At 34.6% G+C, this 22,012-nt stretch overlaps 1 protein-coding gene across 1 annotated transcript; it reads right to left on the reverse strand.

Moving 5' to 3' along the window:
* Positions 1-1,672: 1,672 nt before the first annotated feature.
* On the reverse strand, positions 1,673-15,124 carry PPP1R42 (protein phosphatase 1 regulatory subunit 42). The gene is made up of 8 exons (XM_015826675.1): positions 14,978-15,124; positions 14,207-14,373; positions 13,722-13,860; positions 12,153-12,269; positions 8,696-8,813; positions 5,742-5,873; positions 3,441-3,570; positions 1,673-1,990 (listed from the first exon to the last, which is right to left on the reverse strand). Exons 1-8 carry the CDS (start codon positions 15,104-15,106, stop codon positions 1,912-1,914), a joined length of 1,011 nt encoding a protein of 336 aa, XP_015682161.1. The 5' UTR covers positions 15,107-15,124; the 3' UTR covers positions 1,673-1,911.
* Positions 15,125-22,012: the final 6,888 nt, after the last annotated feature.

Consider the following 22,012-nt stretch of genomic DNA (forward strand, 5'->3'; position numbering starts at 1 on the left):
TTAAAATACAGATCTTATTTTTTCTCATTCAATTAAAATGCAATTAGGAAATGTTTTCCTTTTTCTTTTTCGTAATTACAATCTATAGGAAAGTAAGACTAATCTAATTTGGATTTAAGTTAATTAATACAAGAACTTCTTATATCAATTCATTTGTATTAATTAAAGTAATAAAATGAAGTTCATACTTATACACTGCATAAAGACACTGATAAAATCAAGTACATAGATTTAGAGCTGATAACAGAGCAGATTCCACAAACATAGGGTATTCAGGTTTTGTTCTTGAAGTAACTGAAAACAGAACAAATTGTTTTTCAAGTTGCTATAATACTAACATTATTATTAACTAATGATCTAATTCCATTATTTGATGGACTAATATGCAAAATAAATCAATAGCAAAATAACATGTAATATAGATTTTTTTTAGTTTAGCAACAAGCTAACCAGCATAACAATTCACGTTTCCACATACTTTTCCATTTTTTTCTGATCCTCATTAACCAAGAGTTAGTCAGAATTCTATTCAGTTCTCATTGTTTAGTTGTTCTCACTAATTTAACTCTTTGAACTACTATGTGTATTTCGGTAAATCTTAAAATTACAGTTATATATCCCAAAACCGTATTTTTGTCCGCATGTTATAATTTCGACTACACAAATATGGTCAGTGCTTTTTTTGTAAAAAAAAAAGAAAAGAAAAAGGTGCCGGAACTCACACATCAAACAACCCGCCTTGCCTACCCTACAAGGTTTTATCCAAAAAAGGTGCCGGAACTCCGTTCTGGGCGTTCTATGACAAAAAAAGCCCTGAATATGGTACTTAAAAATGAATTCATTATTAATATGTAGAATGAGTGGTGTTGAGGGAAATTGGTCAAGGAGAAGAAAAATAGATGCCTAGTATGCAAAACTTGAAATTGGGATGCTGAAGAGATTCCAAGGTGACTCAAAAAGGAATTGGCATTCAGTTTACTATGTAAGAAAGGCAATACCACATGAGATGTTTCAACTTGCACAGAATTGAGATCTAAAGATACACAAAAGAACATACTGGTTTTCTAACTGGGAGAGGTGGCCAGCTATATTTTAATTGGAGATTTGATTAAGCCTTTCTAGAAGTTAATAGCAATTAAATTTTGGTATAAAATAGGCATCCATTGATTTTAAAACAGCAGTTGCTAATGCCAGAAGGGAGGTAGTTAATCTAGCTATGGTAGAGCAATTAGAGTAGACCATGAAGAAACTGACTACATTCCGACCTTCTTTGAAGGCCGATATCAAAGTGAGGCAAAGGCAGAGGACTGTAGGTATGTTTGTATGCATTAGCTGAGATCCACTTGTGAGTTACAAGTGGAAAAGTCAAAGTTTGAATGAAAATGATCTCTTTCTATCCTTGTTATTCTAAGACTAGAGGAAGAAGTTGATATATTTTGCAATATGACCATTGTATGTTGTATTTTGTCTAATCAATCCAGAGAACTCTCAACATATATGTCCTGAATTCCATGGAAGCCTCCCATTTCCTGTGCAGTAGTACCATATCAAATCATTGGCTATAAGCTCTTATTAATCTGCTGGGCCCTAGTAAATGTAGTTACAATTTCATGAATACAGTTTTTGCTCTGAAAGGTCATGATTGTCCACCAAAACCTTAGATAAAATGATAGTTTAACCAGTGGTTTAATTAAGATGGCTACTACTTTTAATATAAAAATATATTTGCATAAGGTTAAATTATTTTAACCCTTTTTTACTTAAACTTACATTGGATCTGTAATACAAAACATTTTATACTGTGAAATATCACTTTGTTTGCAGTAAAAAAACATTTTTTCTTCACATTTGGTTCTGAAGCACATCTTTTGTTCTGATGATAATATAGAAGTACATCTTTCTAGTAGCTGCTTAGAAAGGCATTTGTCTAAGGAGATGAGGTTCAAATAGCTCTTTCTGTTCATTTTGAGAAGTTTTCAAGGCTGAATGGCTGTATGGCAAAGTGTTATAAAAGAGTACTTTAAGAATAAAATATTTTAGTTACAATAATAACTTTTATAGATTTCCACTAACATGACAAAATGTTTTTGTTAATTTCTGTGTGCATTGGAAAATACTCAACGTGGCATATTAAATTGTGGGGGGGAAATTAAGGTTACCATCCTATCATTTTCATATGTTTATCCCCAGACCTTCAAAGAGTTAAAGGAGTTCTCTCTTTGAGTAAGAGCCAAGTAGATATTCTCTTTTGCATACTTTGGATCAAACTGTCAGAACTGATTTCCCAGTTAAAAAAAAGAAAAGAAATAAATTTCATCTAGTTATGCCTTAAATAATACAAAATGTATTTATAAATTAGAATTTTATTATATAATTATTAACTAAAAAGTTTCAAAAATATACTATAGTGTAGTCCTCAGGTTATGATGGTAATTGAGGGCAATGTCACATGACTACATTGCTCAGTATCAGCAATTCCGGTATTCCTTGTTGCTGTCATTAAGCAAGGATTACATGTGTCTTTTAAGTGAAGTCACATTACTATGACTTCCAACTTCTTGCTGGTGTCCCATTGACTTTGCTCATGGGAAACTAGCTGGGAATATTGGAAATTGCCATCACATGATCATAGCTCACAGTAATGTCATAATCATGAAATGAAGCCCGAATCATGATCACATGACTATCAGAATGCTGTGACGGCTGGAACTACAAAGACTCATTGTAAGTACCAATTGTTTAGTACCATGGTAATTTTTTAATGGATACTGAACAAATGGTTGTAACCTGAGTATTAAATGAAAAAATGAACACCACTGCAATATATAGGAAGGTGAAATATATAGCTTCTTCTACACTGTAGTAATATACAGAGCTTCTTTTTTGATATTTTTAAGAGAAATTCTTATTTCTAAACTTGTTCTATTTCTCTCTCTCTCTCTCTCTCTCTCTCTCTCTCTCTCTCTCACACACACACACACACACACACACACACACACACACACTAACCATTTTGCAAAACTTTGAGTAAAACATTACAGCAGCTGCATTCTTTGAAAGGCTAGCAAGTGTTTTAAAACCTAATTCACTATAATTGCCCATCGCTCCATAGGTGATTCCAACAGAAATGCTCCTTACAGTTATGTATACACCCACATTCAGGTGGATAAACAGGAGTTTTCAAAGCAGCTGAGTGAGCTGGCCAAAGCTTCTGCCTGCACATGCTGACCCTTTGCAAAGCAACTCTTTTGAATGCTTTCCACACAAGTACATTAACATATACACATATATGAAGTGTGCACTGTTTTTAATATTTGTGTTTTGTTTTAAACACAACAATTTTCAATTTCAAATATGTGTCTAATTCCACTACAGTAGTTATTTAACACAATGACATTGACTTGACGTTGGATTCCAGTGATATTTTACATAAATCATACCTGATTTTTTCACTATTTCTGTTTTCTTCATATACTGGCTGAAATTCTTTATTATAAGGAGTTCTGTGTATCTCTCTGGAGACTGGGAAGTGGTAAATAGGAAAATGTGCATGTTCTGCATCATTGTCATCTAGAGAATGTAAAGATACAAAATCATATAGTATTCAACACAAAATAATTAACACAGGGGCACATTCAAATCTTAGTAAATTGCAGCAACTAACTTTATACATTTATAGCTGGTATATAAGAAGTACATGTTTTATAAATGTTCTATTATAAAAGTTACTGATCTGCGTATTTTATATCACAAGGTTCCTGAGAATATTACTCCAGCAGTATAATCAATAAAAATGGAAGAAACAGAAAAAATACTGGAAAAAGACCTTTGTTATTGATTTTATCAATTAAATTATCAAAACTGAGATGAACTTGTAAATCAGAAAAAAAAACATTTAAAAGTGTTCATGCAATAACTGAATTTATGACTCACCAGCAATGAAATTATTTAAAAGCATGCAACCATACTCCATACACTTTTATAATACTATATTCATTTCAAAACATTTTAATGAAGGCTCTTTGCTATTCATTCATTCTTTATATTATTGTTATAGTATTGGGAAATAATGTTTTTATTCTTCATTAAAACACTCATTGTCTTGTTATGACAAATTTATCGGAGATGATTCTTCTCTTAATATTTGTCAAAGTAATAATTTAATAGCTAAACAGCTTATGTAATGTAGCATAAGCTGGATGATGCAATAATAGGAATGACTCAGCAGGTGTCTGCATCCCTTTAAGAACCTGAGTATAAAAGGGAAGGCTTTGCTAGTCTCTCTCTCTCGTCCGTTTCCTGTTGTAACTGCTGTATGTTGGAGTTTGCTGTATTACCACGCATATTTTGTTCCTAGTGTATATTGTAGATAGTGTATGATAAACTACCATTTTATACAAACAACTGTTTACTGTATTTACTTCTGGGTTATCTCAGCGCAATAAGACTGTGCATGCTCTGACAGGTTATGGGCCCAGAGTGAAGAGAAACCCAGTGAGAGTTTGACCCAGAGCCAGAGGAGTTGAGGCTTGTGTTTTGTGGTGGTTTAACATGGCTTTCATCAGCGTAATGGGAGGAGGTTTCGTAATATCTCATCTGAATGAGACAAACAATCTCTCCTGGAGTCTGAAAATGGAGATGTACCTGAGAAGGGAGGAGTTATGGATGATAGTTGCTGATCCACCTGCAGCCCTGGATGAGGGGGACCAGAGAAAGAATGAGAAAGCTTTGGCCAGCATAATTCTGAGTTTGGAGGATAGCCAGCTGATACACGTGAAGGGTCTCCAGTCTGCTAAAGAGTGCTGGAAAGCTTTGTGCAGTGTGTATGTGAGAGAGACTGTGAGCAGCAAAGTAATGCTGACAAAGTTATATAAAGCACAACTGAAATGGGGAGAAGGCATGTCTACGCATTTGCAGTCCATGAGACATTCCTAGAATTAGAGGAAAGAGGGATGATGCTCACTGAGTCACATAAGGTGTATGTGGTGCTCAGTTCATTGGACAATTCATGGGATGTCCTAGTGACCTGTTTAGTGTCCATGCAGGAGAAGGACTCAACCATGAGTTATTTGACTGGCTGGTTGCTGGAGGAGGAACAGAAACGTCTGGAAAAGCAGCAGAGAGGGAGTGATGACAATGCACAGCCCAAGCTTAAAACTGCTATGTCCCAGGGTGCCAGCAGAGTAGCTGAGAAAGTTTGTATGGTGAAACGCTGCTCCAGGTATGGTTCTACAGAACATCTCCAGAGACACTGCCCTGAGAGGAGAAACAGAGGAGCAGTGAGACAAGATCGTAGAACTACACAACCAACATTTTCCTTGGCAGCAACATTAACCGAGAAAAACACTTGGTTGTTGGACAGTGGGATGAGTCAGCATATTGCAAATGACCCATAAATGTTTTCTAACCTGAGGCCAGCTAAACAGACATTTATTAGCTTGGTAAATGGATAACAGTCTGTTATTAAAGTGGAAGGTAAAGTTTATGTAACTGGTATAGGAGATTTGGATGTCTTATATGTGCCATCCATTTCCTGCTGTAACTGCTCTGTGTTGGAGTTTGCTGTATTACCACATGTATGTATTTTGTTCCTAGTGTATATTGTATATTGTGTATGATAAATCACCATTTAATACAAACCACTGTTTACTGTATTTACTCCTGGGTTATCTCAGCACAATAAGACTGTGCATGCTCTGACAATATTGATGCTGTGATTAAGAAGATATAGTTTGTTTTACCAAAATGTGAATATGATGAATGCTCATTAATGAAGCTTTCTACTTTGTTTTTCTTCCTGGCATCTCTGGAGGCTTTCCAATTTGTCAGGAACTGTCTTTCCATTTCTTTTATTTCTTTTCCATCCAGCAATTCTGAGGAAATGTTGTAATGTGTAAATCAACAAACAGCTTTATATTCTTAGGAAGGCAAAAGAGCATTTTTTGTTGCCAAAGATATTGCTAATTTTCTATCATCAATTTTATTATACTTGAAAAACCACCAAATGGTTCACCACTGGGCTTTAATTTTACTGTACTAGTAGGTATGAGCTGGACAGCTGATGGATAACTTGTTATAGCATAATAGTGAAAAGGATAGACCTTAAAACTGTCAAACAATTGCCACAGTAATAAAAAGACAGAGAAGCAAAACAATCTTTCTGCTGCTCACTTGGACTGATATCTATAATTATTGTGCATGGTCAATGAAATGAATGGGGTCTATACACAAAGACTCTAACAATAACTTTTATATAATTTTAGTTATATAACCCAATTGTTCAATAATATAGCATTAATGGAAAGAAAGATGACCCTGAATTTAAGTTACTTCCCCACAAAGAAAGATATTAAAATAATTAAATGCAGACAAAAATCTTGATAGGGATAAGTAATTGTCAGCCTAGAATTATCAACTCTAACTTAAGTTCTGAAGATTTTCCCCAATACACACGCACCATAAATGTAAGTAATATGCTTGCATACACATAGGCAACATCTCTTTCTGACTGTCTCTCTGTATATATGTATGTATGTATGTTACGAGTTTGCCAGAAACCACACTCCAAAGGAAAAGCCATGACAAAAAGTATATTATATATTGAATTAATCCAGGTAATCTCCATTTAGGATTAGAGAGCCAAAAATCTCAGTTGATCAGCAAAGCAGTTATTAAACAAGATGCCATGTGACCGATTCACTCAATGACCGCAGTCATGGCTCCCCTAATTTATTTATTTATTTATAAGATTTATATGGCTGTCCACTCACCCTCAGTGATTCTGGGCAGCTTACAAACAATAACCCAATATAAAAAGAATAAAACAATAATCTCCCACCCATCCCCGGTGACAACAAGCAATCAAAACAGCCACTTGATGGGCTCCATCACCCTGGGTTCCTCAGGCTCATTGGCAGAACCAGGGCCCTGAGAAAGAGTGTCAAAGTGGGGGCCAGTCTAATCTCTGTGAGAATGATGTTCCAAAGAGAGGGAGCACCACAGAGAAGGTCCTTCTTCTTGGTCCTGCCAAATGTACCTCCTTAGGCAACGGGACCCGCAATATTCCCTGCCTCCCTGCTCTAGTGGGTTAGGTGGATGTAACTGGTAAGAGACAATCCTTCAGATAACTTAGTCCCAACCCAAGAAGAGCTGTAAAAATGACAACCAGCACTTTGAATTGCACCTGGAAGCAAATCAGTAACCAGTGCAGCTCCCCAGGAGGTGACATATCTGCACTCCTAGGTCTGCACAAACCATGCAACCTGCTGCATTTTGAACAAATTGGAGCTTCTGAATGCTTTTCAAGGGCAGCCCCATCTAGAGTGCATTGCAATAGTCAAGATGGGAGGTGACTGCATTCGTTAAGCGACTATGTGGGTTGTTAAGCGGAGTGCCATGGAGAGAACTTGGGCCTTTTGGGTGTGATGGGGCAGAGAAAGGGCCTAGGCCCTCTAACCATGTTACCAAATAGAATGATCATGGGAACAATGGCGTTTGCCAGCGTTTTCACCAGACTTGAAGTCTGTTCTTCTAGCACATCGAGAGATTTCTAGAAGGTTCAGAATGTTGGAGCAATTATATTAGGAACATTCAGCACTGAGGAATATCATTATTTGATTTATATCCTGCCTTTTTTCAGGAGTTCAGGCAGCAGACATAGCATCCCTCCTACTCCTGCTACAACTACCCCCCTATGATACAGATTGGGTTGAGAGGAAGTAAATGGCTCAAAATCATCCAGCAAGCTTCTCAGGCTGACCACCACACTTGACCAGATACAGATACAGTACATCAAACGTAGAAAGCATAGAAGATTTGGGGCATAGGAATATAATAAGGAACTATTACTAAGAATTTTATTAGATCCTATATCTGAAGGAATATTTCAAACTGTCTCAATGATGCTTGTCCAACTTTAATGACCAGAACATACTGGAAATTGTTGAAGCTCTCAAGAAATGCCTTTTTCTGTTAACTTGTCCAAGACTTAGAAGAGCCTTCTGAGAGAATTTTGTCTCATATTCAGTGGAAAATTTTAGGCACAAAAGTTGAGTAGTGTAATATACAAAAAAAGATGTTACTGATGTCTGTGATAACATTTTATTACTGCTCTGTTAGTTTTATGATTATTTTAATTCTGGTTTGGTCCAGAGCTGCACACAACAGGAAGGAGGAAGGAGAACTGGAGAGACAAGCTTGATTAATTCTTTCTTATTAAAGATCCCTAAATCTGATTTTGGAAGGATATTCTAAAACTGACTCTGTTTTGATCCTGATCCCAACTGTAAAGAGGTGTTTCATTCTATGGAAGTTCAAATTGATTGGCTCCCCTCATTTTAAGGTACAGTGGTTTTATCAAAGTGCAAGATATACCATAATATACATCTTTCAGTTAACTTTAAAAACATGTCTGATAATTGGATAGATGTATAATTTGTACATCAGCTAATAAGCATGAAATAGGATAAAATTGCTTGTTTTTGTAATTTGGATGGCCTCAGAATTGACAAGAAGCAGAGCTGAATGCAAGTGGGGTTAGATGGCTTCAACTGTGGGCAGCAAATTCACAGGAAAACAGTGGAATTTAACACTTGGGTAATGACCTTAAATCCCAGGTTGTAGCTTATGCATCTATGGCTTAATAAATCAATACATATGAAATGAAAGAACAATCTCTGCAATTTAAATATTTTACCAAGACATTTTGACTGCAGTATTACTTTATCTCGGTATTTTGGCTTATGACAAACAGGATTCCCATTCAGCTCCATTTTGTACAACTTAGTCCATATACTCAGAACAAATTCCAAGTCCTGGAAATAACGAAGAAAAACATCACTTATCTAGTCCAAATATTGCAACTAAATTGATAAATCTTTCTTTGATTAGTTGTAACATGTCCCGTTTATTTCAACTGATGTTATTACATTTAATAACACAATCAAATATCCATGTATTAAAAATACATTTTACCCACAATATTCAGAAATGATATTTTGATAGTTATCTTACTTCTTTATTCATAATTGTAGTCTATTTTTGTGTTTTCACTATCTCATGAAAGTTTAAATATAAACGTAAACCAGAAAAAACACAAACATTAACTGCACTGTTCTCTGGTCTCCTAAGTTTTGCAAAAATATGTTTGTAAATACTGGAAGTTAACAGCCTTTAATATAGCATAATTATTCGGACCTTTTGGCTCTAAATACAAATTGTTATTAAATTAAGCTAAACAAATTCAAGAAAAAACATCTGTGGGATATTTTTTTATATCACTAATTGTAATAATGCCATGTATGATAGAAACCACAACATGTATGGAACTATGGAAACTATGGAAACATTGTTACATACAGGAAACTAATGTTTGGGAAGCAATTTCTCTTCCTTTTCCTTAAAATAGTACATTTTCTAATATTTTATCAGTATATTTTTGTTTGGATTTTGAAAGAAACAGAAAGGTAGAAGATTACTCTCTTAATCTCTGTTGCTCCCTGTAGACCTCCAGTTGCTTTATTTTAACTGCATGCCACTGGCACTCAGAATCTAAACGATTGTGTATAATCATCACATTTGTCTTCCTACAAGTTTTAAAAATATGCTTCAGTCACAAATCTATCTATTTGTTTGTCTGTCTGTCTGTCTGTCTGTCCGTCTGTCCGTCCGTCGTCCTTCCATCTATCTCCATATATCCATTTGATAACCCATCTCTCCTCTAAGAGCACAGGCAACCAGACATAATACACCCTCCTTCAATTTCTACTCCAAACATCCCTGTGAAATAATTTGGGCATGAAGTGATTGGCCCAAGTAAGCCAATAGTTTTTTTATGTTTGGGGTATATTTGAACCTGGATCTTTCTAATATCTTAGTCACATATTATGCTCTGTCTGTCCAGATATTTGATATAAAAGTTATCAACTATTTGGCAAAGCTGATGAGGGAAAACTGAATTCTCTTTTCTTTCTGTGTCAAAAACTGAATAATATAATTTAAATTTAAATGCATCATTAAAAAGAATTATGCAACACTTGTTTGTATATTATCCCCAATGTAGCTGCACATAGATAGGTAAATTCATATAGTGTCTGAAATGCGCAAACTCATATGAATGTACATAATTTATTCTGAAATAATTTCTATATTGTATTTTTTTCCTAAATTCATCTATTTATGAAACCTGCAAAGTTCAAGGAAGTATTATAAATAAAAGTTAATGTTCAAAAGAATAAAACTTGATATTCATTGACTTGCAATAGGAAGAAGCCAAAAATGAAAACTCAAAAGTTCATTATAGGAGGCATTCCATAATCTATTATAGAATTAACTTTCCCCAAAAGAATAAAGTCTCCTTTGAGTTTGACTCCTGATAATAGCTATTTTTGTCAATAAAAATGTTAATTAATAGTAATAAACATTATTATAACTAATATTTATAACATTAGACAGACTACATATTTTTCCTGCATATCTGTTTCAAATTTTGTTTGAGCAATTTAGCTTTTAATGTCTAAAAATGAAGAAAAGTTTATAAACATGCAAATACTGCCTTTGCTCACAATCATCCTTCTTTTTCTATTTGTACAAATTTAGCTAAGCCTATGAGATAGAGCCTTTGTTAAAATGCATAAGAGTATCATCCTCACCTTGTATATTTGATTTTAAAATGTACTTTAAAAATTAATTCAATTAAAGATTATTTTGAAAATTCAAAATAGTATATTTTCTTGGAATTCTGAAAACCATTTAATTTTGAAGAATGCATAGAATTTTTAGATTTTTATTACCGTAAGCTTGGTTAATAAATTATTCAGAACATGTTTATTCTAGTTTATCTAAGAATACACTTATTCCATGCTGAAATAGATATTCCCTACTTGTTCAACTGCCTTCCTGTCTCTAATAAACTGCTTTCACTTTACATTCTTTCAATAAGCTATACTAAAGGGACTAGATAATTTTTGGGGCAGTCTCTATCTGATAAATGATAAATGATCATGTCATCTTATCACTTAGAGATCTGCTACAAAATACTAAAAAACAAATTGTATTCTAGGCTCATGATGGGGGTGGGGTGGGTGTAAAAGCCTCAGATGTCATTCATAGCACAAACTATAGCCTTCTTCCCAATTAGTGATAGTCATTTAAAAACCTGCATTTGACCAGTGCACTCCAATTTTTATGGGCTATGTCTAGCTCAAATAGCTTAACTACATCTGCAGATAGCAATTTGTCATCATTCTGACGGTCTGTCATTATCTCTTTCAGAAAATCTATATATTTTTTCTTGTACCTGACTGAATTGTGAAGTGAAGGAATCCATCTTTTTGATATCTAGTGTCATAATCAATAATGGCAAAGGTTGAATGCATTCAATATTTACAACCAAATCTTCAAAATACCAAATCCTTCTGAAATAAATAGGACTTATATTGCTGAATATATTTTAAGATAATCTGGACTTATGAGATGTAGATAGACAACTTCCTAATACCTAGGACATGACATTGTTTTCATCCTATCCTCTGGGATCATGATGTAATAAGAAGCACCATACGTTACATCATAGTGAATGGAATTAAGAGAAAATTAAAAAATAAAGAAATGGAATCTTCTCCAAGCATTGCAAAAGTGTCACTTCTTTAAAAATTCAATTCTTTAAACATCACCATCCATCCTCCAAATTGTACTATTTGACTTAACAGTAGAAGTAGACTTTGCTACTGAGATTTTAGCAACAAATTGAAATTCTGAAATTTGTGATAATAAGAAGCTAAGTGCATTATTTAAATTAATCTAATTATACAGGCATCTTTTAATCCATGAGGTAATATATGAAATAGATTTTTACAATATTTACAGAGTCATCTTATATTTACAATGTTCTATTGTCTACGTGTGATGGGTTTTTCCCAATTTTCTGTTACAAATCTCTATAATCCAAATGTATTAAAATGTTGGATTTATCACCAACAATTTTGTTAATTTCATTTATCATAAAATTGTCTAATGCTCATAAATTTGAAAATAAAAAGTGCACAATTAAAAGACACCATGATTCAAGAGGTGATGGACAAAAAATTGGCAAATTATTGAAATAATACTTAGTTCCATTTTTAGAATTTATCAGTTTGCATTGCTTTTATTACCTTTATGTGATGAAGTTGGTTGTCAACAGCTATAAGATGGGAGATATTTTCCAGAATGGATAAGTCACTTAATTCATCAATATTATTATTGCTGATATTCAAAACTGATAAAGATTTCTGTAATGAACCAAAACATATACTTATTCCAAATATAAAATAATATTTAAGTGCAGCAATTGTATGGACTTTAAAACCTGACTGTACCTGACTGAAATGTAAAGTTTTCTTAAATGTACAAAACCTTAAATAGTACCACAACAAAAATACCTCTAATTTTGTTTTGAAACAATCTTGAAACTCATAGTTAATAATTTGGTAAAAATGGAGTAAATAACTATTAAAAGGTCTATTAAAATCCATACAATTCAATACATAATCCTCTTCTAACTGTTTTATGTAACCTATTTTGATGTGCACAGTAAGGGAAAGATGATGTGCACAGTAAGGGAAAGAAGGTGCTATCTTTCAATTCTTAGAAAGAAGTTAGATAAAGAAATATGATATATATATACTCTTTGGCTTTGGCTCAATTATTTAAACTTTATAAAAAAATACCAGTAATACAAAATAAATCTTCCAATTATCAGTATGCTGCTTGAAAAGTAAGAAATAGCAATATGTCTTTTTCCCAATAAATACTGACTGTTCTGCTGATAAATCTCCAAAGAAAATTAAGACTCAAAAAATAATGGCATCCATAGATCTACCTGTAGATACTTTGAAATTTTGTTTCCTTAAGAAAGGTAAATCCTTAAATCTTAAGGAAATCTTACCTTTCCTTAAGAAAGGTAAAATCAGACAAACTGATTTTGGAAAAAAAAGTACGTATTGTGGAGCTTATGTTATGGTATTAGAGGAGAATTCTTCTTAGATATTGCACAGAAAATATGGGGTATGGATCAAAAAAAGTTTGTTAAATCTAAAGCAGTATTTTTTTTACAATGTGGACATAAATTCTCCAGGTTTTATAATCTATATGTCTACATTAGCTAATTGTTCATAAGCACAACAGTAGTAATAAAATGAAACCATTAAAAAAATTCTCTCAGTTTACAATACTTATAAAGCATTGTAATTTTCAGTTTGATTGGGTTAAATCATATCAGTCACAGGCAGGTACAATACTGGAAATAAAAGCAATAAAATACAAGTAAATGAATATTGATGGGAGAGGATAAAAGCTATAGTTAAGGCAAGTTAAAATTATTTAAGATAATTACCTTTTAAATGCATATGCTAGAAGTATGATGTTCATAAAGTTGCACTCATGTAACAAAATGCTAAAAATGTTACCATATTCTGCATTATTTTCATAATAATTTCTTCTGAATAGATAAAGCAAGGCTTTATTATTGAAACTGAGTAATAATCATAGTATATGTTTGCCAGATTGCTTTAAGCAAAATAATTTTAGAATTTACTATTATTAATATGTTTTAAAAATATTTTAAATAAAATAAATGACACATTAACCTGATTTACATAGTATGAGGATAAGTATACAACAGAAGACTTTAGCAGTTTTTAACAATTAATGTCTGTCACCAAATAACTTTCGGGTGTTCTTACGGATAATGAATGAAGACTTCTTGGATCAAACAAGAGTTTTTCTCCTAAGGGAAGCTGCTGGCTTTCAACATGCAATTCTCTCAGTTCCTCTAAAGTTTCCAATCCTTCCACTACAGTGATACAGTTGCCACCCAAATATCTGGAAATAGAACAAAATAGAAAGGTCTTTTATTTTACAATTTCTTTTAAAACTGCATAGAAAATAAAATAATTATTTTACTGAATAATTTCACTATTTCAGAAGTAAAATCAATAAAACATAACATATTGCACCAATAATCAAATAAAAATTAATTAATTGCTATGGGAAAAATGTGATTATATATGTTCAAGTTTACCAAGCTTGGGTTCTTGAATGCAGAGTTTATGTGAAGCTTGTGCAATATAGCATCGCATATAAAATATATATTCATTCCATTTTATTAGTCTAAAAGTTACGATTATTACACACAAATCAATAAAAATAGAAACAATTTTTCACTTACAATTTTTCAAGTCTTATCAAAGATTCTAGATTTTCAATTCGTGTAATGCAGTTGTTCTGCAGGTACAGATGTCTTAGGTTTGTCGCAAAGTCCAAGTTATGTATCTGTCTAATATTATTATCATATAAATATAGGACATTAAGATTTTTACACAAAGAAAGATCATCCTACAAGAAAAAAATTGAAATATGTTTGTTGGTAAAATTTATTGATGAGCAACAGCTTCAGCAAGATTTCAAAAGTCCTAAAATTATGTTAAACCTGCAATTTTAAGTACAGTCATAAGTACATGAATACGGTTGAATAAGCCTGAGATGCAGGATAAAGATTCCACATAACCTAATGATGCATTAAATATATGATCCTTGTATACTTTTGTATACAATAAATTATTCTAAGCATGTATGCTGGTTCATTTGAAAGAAAAAGAAATCTAACTCAATGTGCCAAACTGTTATTCATGCTGAAATTGTTTTATATTTGTACAAGATCCCATTTCTAGAAAACATTAACTTAACAACACTGAACATTACTATATTATAAAACTGTCTGTCCAAAACTATTTTTCTGCAAATAATTAAATAACAACTCATCAATAAAAGACAAATCAAATATTTATTATTTAAACTAATTAAGGCAATGGCATGAAATAGAATCAGAAATTTATTTCCAACTAGAAACTTATATTAAAACAAAATATTAAATATCATTTAATACTGGATAAATCTTAAATATAAAAGCTATCTTTTTACATAATGAAAAATTTCTTACAATGACATCTATATTTTTATTAGATAATTTCAGATGTGTTAGCTTCCTCAGATGTTGGGCCAAAGATTCATCTCTGCGATTCTTTTGATTAAGGCTTCTAGCAATAAGCTCCAACGTTAATCGTACCATAATTTTGTGATAAAGTCAGTTTTCCACTACCTTAAAATAGAAATAAATAGTTGTAAAATATGCTGCCACATCATTATCATATATTATCTACAACATGTACTATTAAAAACATGTTTTAACTATAGTAAATTTCCTTTACACTATCTTAGCCATTTTCTGCATAAATCAAATATGCATTCTAGTGAACTTATTGATTTTCATTACATTTTTTATGTACTTGATAGCAGCAATTCTGATTTATATTTTTGCTACCCTTCTAATGGGTCTATCAATGGCTATTACTATATGCTTCCTCTAGATTCTAGAGTCTAGAACAAAAGCAGCCTGCCCTATAACAAGTGCTAGGGTGTGACAGCGGAAGATGGGTATCGCTCCCATGTCTTGCTTCTGCTTTTAAATTTCCATGATGCATCTGGATTAACTAAATATGGATTAACTCTTTAATATTTTTCACTAAACTATTGTTGTGAGTAATTTGTAATTTACTAAATGCTGATAAAGGGGTATTATGAGGGGGGAACAGAACCATTTCAATCTTTCACTCCCCCCCCATTGCTTGCTGAGCCATTTTTCCATTATTCCAATAGTGCTTTTTTTTTTTTAACTAGGACAATTTTATGAAATTCTATTAGGCATTCTAAAGCATTTTAAAGCAATGCTTTAAAGCAAACTTTGTACTGCAGAAATCTTACTCCAGTTTAAAACCTGTTATCCCACTACCCCATTATGAATGCAGAGAAGCCTTAGTGTACACAGAAAAAAGTACAATTTAATACTTCTGTATGTTCTAAAATATATTCCAGTGCTTGAAACAGTGCAAAGAAAATAAACGTTCATGACATGAAAGGTACTGGGATGGAGAACTGTTTTGATTATATTTGAGGGGGAGAACTACTTTGCTTTAGGAAAAGCTTAAGCACAAAAAATTTCAAATAAGATAGGGAATTGTGTGGCTTTTAATGTTCTATCAAGGCTGCCTTAAATGAATGATAGCCCTGCTTTCAGCAATATCTTAACAGTGTTTCTCAACCTCAGCAATTTTAAGATGTGTGGACTTCAACTCCCAGAATTCTCCAGCCAGCATGCTGGCTGAGGAATTCTGGGACTTGAAGTCCACAAATCGTAAAGTTGTTGAGGTTGAGAAACACTGTGCTAAAATAGATGATGCCAAAAACTGTTATTTTCTCACTGACAAAATAGCCTGACCAATATTCACACTTTTTAGAAAACTCTTTTAAGGTTGATGCATGTGCAAATGATAAATTTTAATTGGTTTTAACAAAATTTTAGTAGAAGCGGCCTATTCAAATATTTATTTTTAATCATTTTTAAATTTGTATGGTATTGTATTATTGTTTTTAAACAGGCTGTAAGCCGCCCTGAGTCCTCCGGGAGAAGGGCGGGGTATAAATGTAATAAAATAAAATAAAATAAAATAAATAAATAAATAAATAAATGATTATCAACGTGAGAACAGGATTTTATTTTTACTGCCACGTATCAAGACAAATCTGAGAGGCATGCAAGCAACGTGTGGACGTAGAGACCGAAATGAAGGACCCAATTTTAGAACCAAAACAAGCGCAAAGGGAGAGCGTCGCTCTGCAGCTCTTCTCCCCAACTTCTTCTCCAAAACTTCAGATGCGAGCTACGACTGGGAGAAATGCTTAGAGAGAGAAAAGAAAAGAAAAAAAAAACAGCACACAGCAAACCAGTTCAGCAGTTTCGGTATGGCAGTCCTGTACAAACACCTCGCAAGACAGCCTATCTTCCCCTCACCCCCAACCCGGGCCCTCGTGTGACTGTTGCTTCAGAGCAGGCCGACGGTGGAAGCCCGTTTGCTCCGAGAAGTTTGCTCCTAACAACCTCCACGTCATCCCAACGCGGTCTCTCCTTTTCCACACGTTTTCCAAACACGCGTATTTCTCCGAGCCCGCTACCGCGTCTGAACCGACCACCTACATAAGCGCACCCCTCCTCGCTCCTCAACCTCAAGGGGGAAACGGGCGGATCCTCGGCGCGGAAAGACGGAGAAGCGAAGAAAAACAGAACCCGGCGGACGGGTTGCTATAGAGATAGAAAGCCTCTAGAACAGGGGTAGGCAACCTTGGCTCTTTTATGACTCGTGGACTTCAACTCCCAGAATTCCTGAGCCAGCTAAGCTGGCTCAGGAATTCTGGGAGTTGAAGTCCACGAGTCATAAAAGAGCCAAGGTTGACTACCCCTGCTCTAGAAGTACCCACCTACCGAAAACCTTCTGTGAGCGGGGTGGGAGGCGGGGCAAGTGGAGCACCATTATTTATGACAAAGGCGGCGTCCGCGGCGGAACGAAGCCCGGGTTTTAGAACGGTCTTCTCTTGTCTCTTCTTTGGTGGGGGCGATTTGTTCTGTTCGGTTGAAGCTCCGAATTCGCATCGAGATGATTAAAGCTCACTAAGGAGATTGAGCTTTTTTTTTTTTTTTTTTTGGCTAATACCCGTTTTTTTTGTTAACGTCCTGACCTCGCTTCGAAAATAATAGAAAAAAGAACTATAAGTCTAATACATATAATGCATTTGGTAGCTGGCGTTTATATTTTATAATATTATATAATAGCTGGCACTAATATTTCAAATACTGTAATTATTCAGACATTAAAAAGACCGATTTTCTGTTGATTAGGGCTTATTTCGAATATTTTTCAGTCCTAGCAATGTCTTGAATTCTCTCTCTCCCTCTCTGTCTCACTCACGTCAAATTTTAGTCCTCACAAAAGGTTTCATTTGGTTTAATCAGCCAAATGTGCGTTANTCTGCATGCCCCACCCAAACTCTAGGAGTCATTAGCCCCATCACCTGGGAAGCAGGATATGATAATAGGATTAAACCACAGATATCAAGGCCTAGAAAAACACTCAGAAATATCCTCAAAGTTCATGCCACAGGAACAGGAAACTATTCCAAACAGGGCTAGAGGGGGTATAAAAACCTTCTACCCATGTGCTCAGTCTTTTTCTTCTCCTCTGCTCCTTCTTGCAAGGACCATCTTTCTGCTTCAATAAACTGTAACCTTCTTCCCAAAGCAGTTGCCATGTTTGCTTATTTATCCCCGGCTTGGATGAACCAGGATGAAGACTTACTTCTATCAAAAAGCATATTCTTAAAGAAGGCAGAGTTCTTTAGTCACAGTGGTCATAGAAGGCACCTGTATCTTCTGGGTAAAATGTTAGGTGTTGCTCTTGTATATGGATTCATGTAGGTGGAGGGAAGCACAGAGATGGGGTTTGTTCAAGAAAAGGGAAAGAGAGATGATACTGTAATATAAAACAGGTTCTCTTCAGGAGCATGCAGGATTGTGGGCGGAGGATCGGGGCCTCTCATGGGAATGAGCGGCCCAATCTTCCTTTTGCTAGTTGCTTTTCCTAGAAAGAGATGTTATTCCATCAAGTGCACCTATAGATGTTTATTGTTTAGTCAATTTATATTTTGCTGCCCCAAAATTACATATCAGGTTGCTTAGTTGTTATAGTTATGCTATTGGTTTTTTATATTTTTATTCTAATGTTTAATGCAAGCTGCTTGGAATAATTGGAGTTAAGTACCATGTAAATTGAATTTATAAAGTCATGCATAATCACACTGGCATCCACTCATGTTCCTTGAACTTGCTCTATTAATTAGCATCACATGAAGCAGATCTCTTTCAGTGTTTGTAGGCAATTGTAGGCAGAACTCTCTTCATCAATGAGGATAGTAATAAAGCATGATCCTGAATAACAGCAGACAGGTCCTGTTGGGTTCTTGAGCAGAGGAGACAGGTTCTGTTGGATCCAATATATTTTAAAGAAATTACTTCAGTCTAGGAAAATGTACTGTAAAACTAGTTTTTATGTAATGCTCCAATCAAATTGTACTTAATATTACATTTTCAAGTAATACTGATTAGTCATTTAATAAAACAACAGATTTTACCAGTTAGTAAGACAAATTTTGTCTTAATTTTGCTGAACCCTCAATACAGTAATTTTATATTAGGAAGTAACTCTTCCCATTTTTAATTAAGCAAAATAGAGCTAAAAGAAAAAAACTGGATTTTAATTGCCCTTGTCCCCCAAGAATATTTTTCCCTTTAAACATTTCTTTAGGAAGGGCTGAATTTTCTGTGCCGACAGATTATCGTGCACCTTAGGTTCTGAAATTACTTTATTAATTTTATAATTTATACGTAAATTACTTTATATAAGTTCATGGTGTGCTAAAGCCAAAAAATACACTGATAGCTTGATCAGTGTGGGAATGATTACAGCATTATAATCAAAGTGCTATATCTCTTCAAAGGATGGGATTCATCAGATGTGACTCAATGCTATCCTAGAAATTATAGTCTAGGACAGTGGTTCTCAACCTTTTTAATGCCGCGACCCCAACCGGTCGTAAGTCAAGGACTAAACCGGTCGTAAGTCGAGGACTAAACCGGTCGTAAGTCGAGGACTACCCAACCGGTCGTAAGTCGAGACTTTCCCTGCCCGGGAGCGCCGCGCATGCGTGGTTCCGCCCCGTGCCGGCCGAGGCGTAGCTGGCAAGCGGCAGAGACAGAGCAGGCTGACCACCAGCTGGCCCAGCCCAAGGGAGGTAAGGCACCCGCCGGAAAAGGGGAAAAAATGGCGGACAAAAAAATGGCGGACAGCCTTGCTTGGCGACCCCCGTGAAATGGTCGATCGACCCCAAATGGGGTCCCGACCCACAGGTTGAGAACCACTGGTCTAGGACAATACAAGGAGAATCATAACTAAAAGGCATTCACAAATTTAGCACCTATATTTTGTGTTCATAGACTAAGATGTCTTCAATTTGAGTTTGATTCATGTTGTTGCATCCATGGCTTCCTCAGAATATTATGCATTTTTCCAGGATGATTTTTTTGACTTCTCCCTCTAATCAAGAGCCCTGGAATTCTTAGGCACTTTTTTCTCTTTTCCAAATACTAACCAGGACCAGCCCCTCAGTTTCCAAGAAAAGCCACAATCATGTGCTGTCAGCTATATAAATTAGAAAGATCTAACTTTAAGAAATAATTGTGAACCAAGCCATGGATTCATTGAAAGAGGAGCATTTCCACTGCAGGAGAGATTGTGCAGATGGGTAGGCACTGTTCAGGAAAAAAATGGTTTTGGTTCAGCACAAAATTTACCACAAAGAATGAAAATGACTTATAATATTAAAGAAAAAAAAGAGCAGTTGGACATTTTAAGAGATCTTTATTGCAGACTGACACAAATAACTTCTGAACTTTTACAACCTATTTATTTATTTGAAGCAATCAACAAAATGCTATCATAAACTAGGCAATGTTATCGTAAACTGTTCTTAAAATTAGGCAAAGAAGTGGGAAAGAATGATTTAAAGTACTACAAATCCATCGAAAATCTCCATTTTGGCTCAAGTTCCAGTTCTGAAATTAGTCCAAATAGGCATGTCTTCTCTATCCTGAACATCAGATGATGATATTCTTCAGGCAATGTTAATTTGATTAAAAAGCTTGTCCTTAATAACTTGAGACATCAGTCCATGTATTGCTTCTATTGTGGTTTTGCAGCTGAGAGAAAAACAAAAACATAAATTAAATGGCTGAATGAACTTTGTCATTATATTGCAAGTTAGTCACATGTCCTAGTACAGTTTCTATAATTGCATAAATGTTATCATTTAATTATGAAAAAGCAAATACAGTATTTTACAATCAAAAGGAATTAAAAAATAACATTCTCTTTAAGTAGCCGTACAACCGTACAAATTATGGACCTGAACTACAATATAGAAAACATTGTATGTACTATGCTATTGGGCAGCGTGGTGGCTCAGTGGTTAAGATGTTGGGCTTGTGGGCTGGAAAGCAATCAGTCCAGGTTTGAGACCTGAGTGCCATGCGATGGGATGAGCTCCTGTCCTTGCCCTAGCTCCTGCCAATCTAGCAGTTTGAAAGTATGCAAATGCGAGTAGATAAATAGGTATCATTTTGGTGGGAAGGTAACAGCTCTCTGCAATATCATGCTAGCCACATGACCGCAGAAATTATTTTGAACAACACTGGCTCAATGGCCCTGAAATGGAGATGAGCAATGTCTCCTATAGTCGGCAACAACTAGCAGAATAAAAGCTGCAGGGACTCCTTACTATGCTTTACAATAATAGTATAGTATTTAATGTAGATTCATTAATACAGTATTGTTTCAACAAAGTTCTGTAATTAAAATTGAGTATGTGTGATCAACATAATCATATTCTGCAGTCATTCCTCCATCTTCCTTGAAGTTGCTTTGTCAGTTATTTGGAATGACTAATAATGGGGCAGATTCCTATTATTTGCAAACACTGTGTACACTGTGCAAAGTCACTGTAGCTATATATCTCAATTATAGTTTACCAATTACACTGGAAGGTTCACATATAATGCCAAACTAAAACACAGCAAGCCACATTATGGTTTAGTGCAAAATTACTTAAAATGTCAAATATTTTCTTCTCATTATACTCTCTACACACATTCTATATTCCAGAGAAGATCTGTAACGCTCTAATTCAGATACTAAACACCTGCTGCATTTAAAAAACCTCAGGTTCAATTACTTCCTTTTTCTGTCAAGACTAAGAAAAACAGATTTTTAATTCTAGAAAGCTGCTGCTAAGACTATGGATAATACTAAACTAAATAAAGTCAGAATTTCATTCCATACATTAGTCATCCATGTTTTTTAAATAGATAATGTAAAACACAGGTGGCTAGTATATGGAATGAAAATCTTACTTTATCTAGCTCAGTACTGTCCATGGTCTAGCAGCAGCTCTCTTAAAACCATGGGATTGGATGGAATACATACATTGGCTACCTTGAAGCACATTAGCTCCCCTTTTGGGTTAATAATCAGCT

This window comes from Protobothrops mucrosquamatus, unplaced genomic scaffold (genome assembly GCF_001527695.2).
Source record: "Protobothrops mucrosquamatus isolate PMUCROS unplaced genomic scaffold, P.Mucros_1.0 scaffold3229, whole genome shotgun sequence".
Lineage (NCBI taxonomy): Eukaryota > Metazoa > Chordata > Lepidosauria > Squamata > Viperidae > Protobothrops > Protobothrops mucrosquamatus.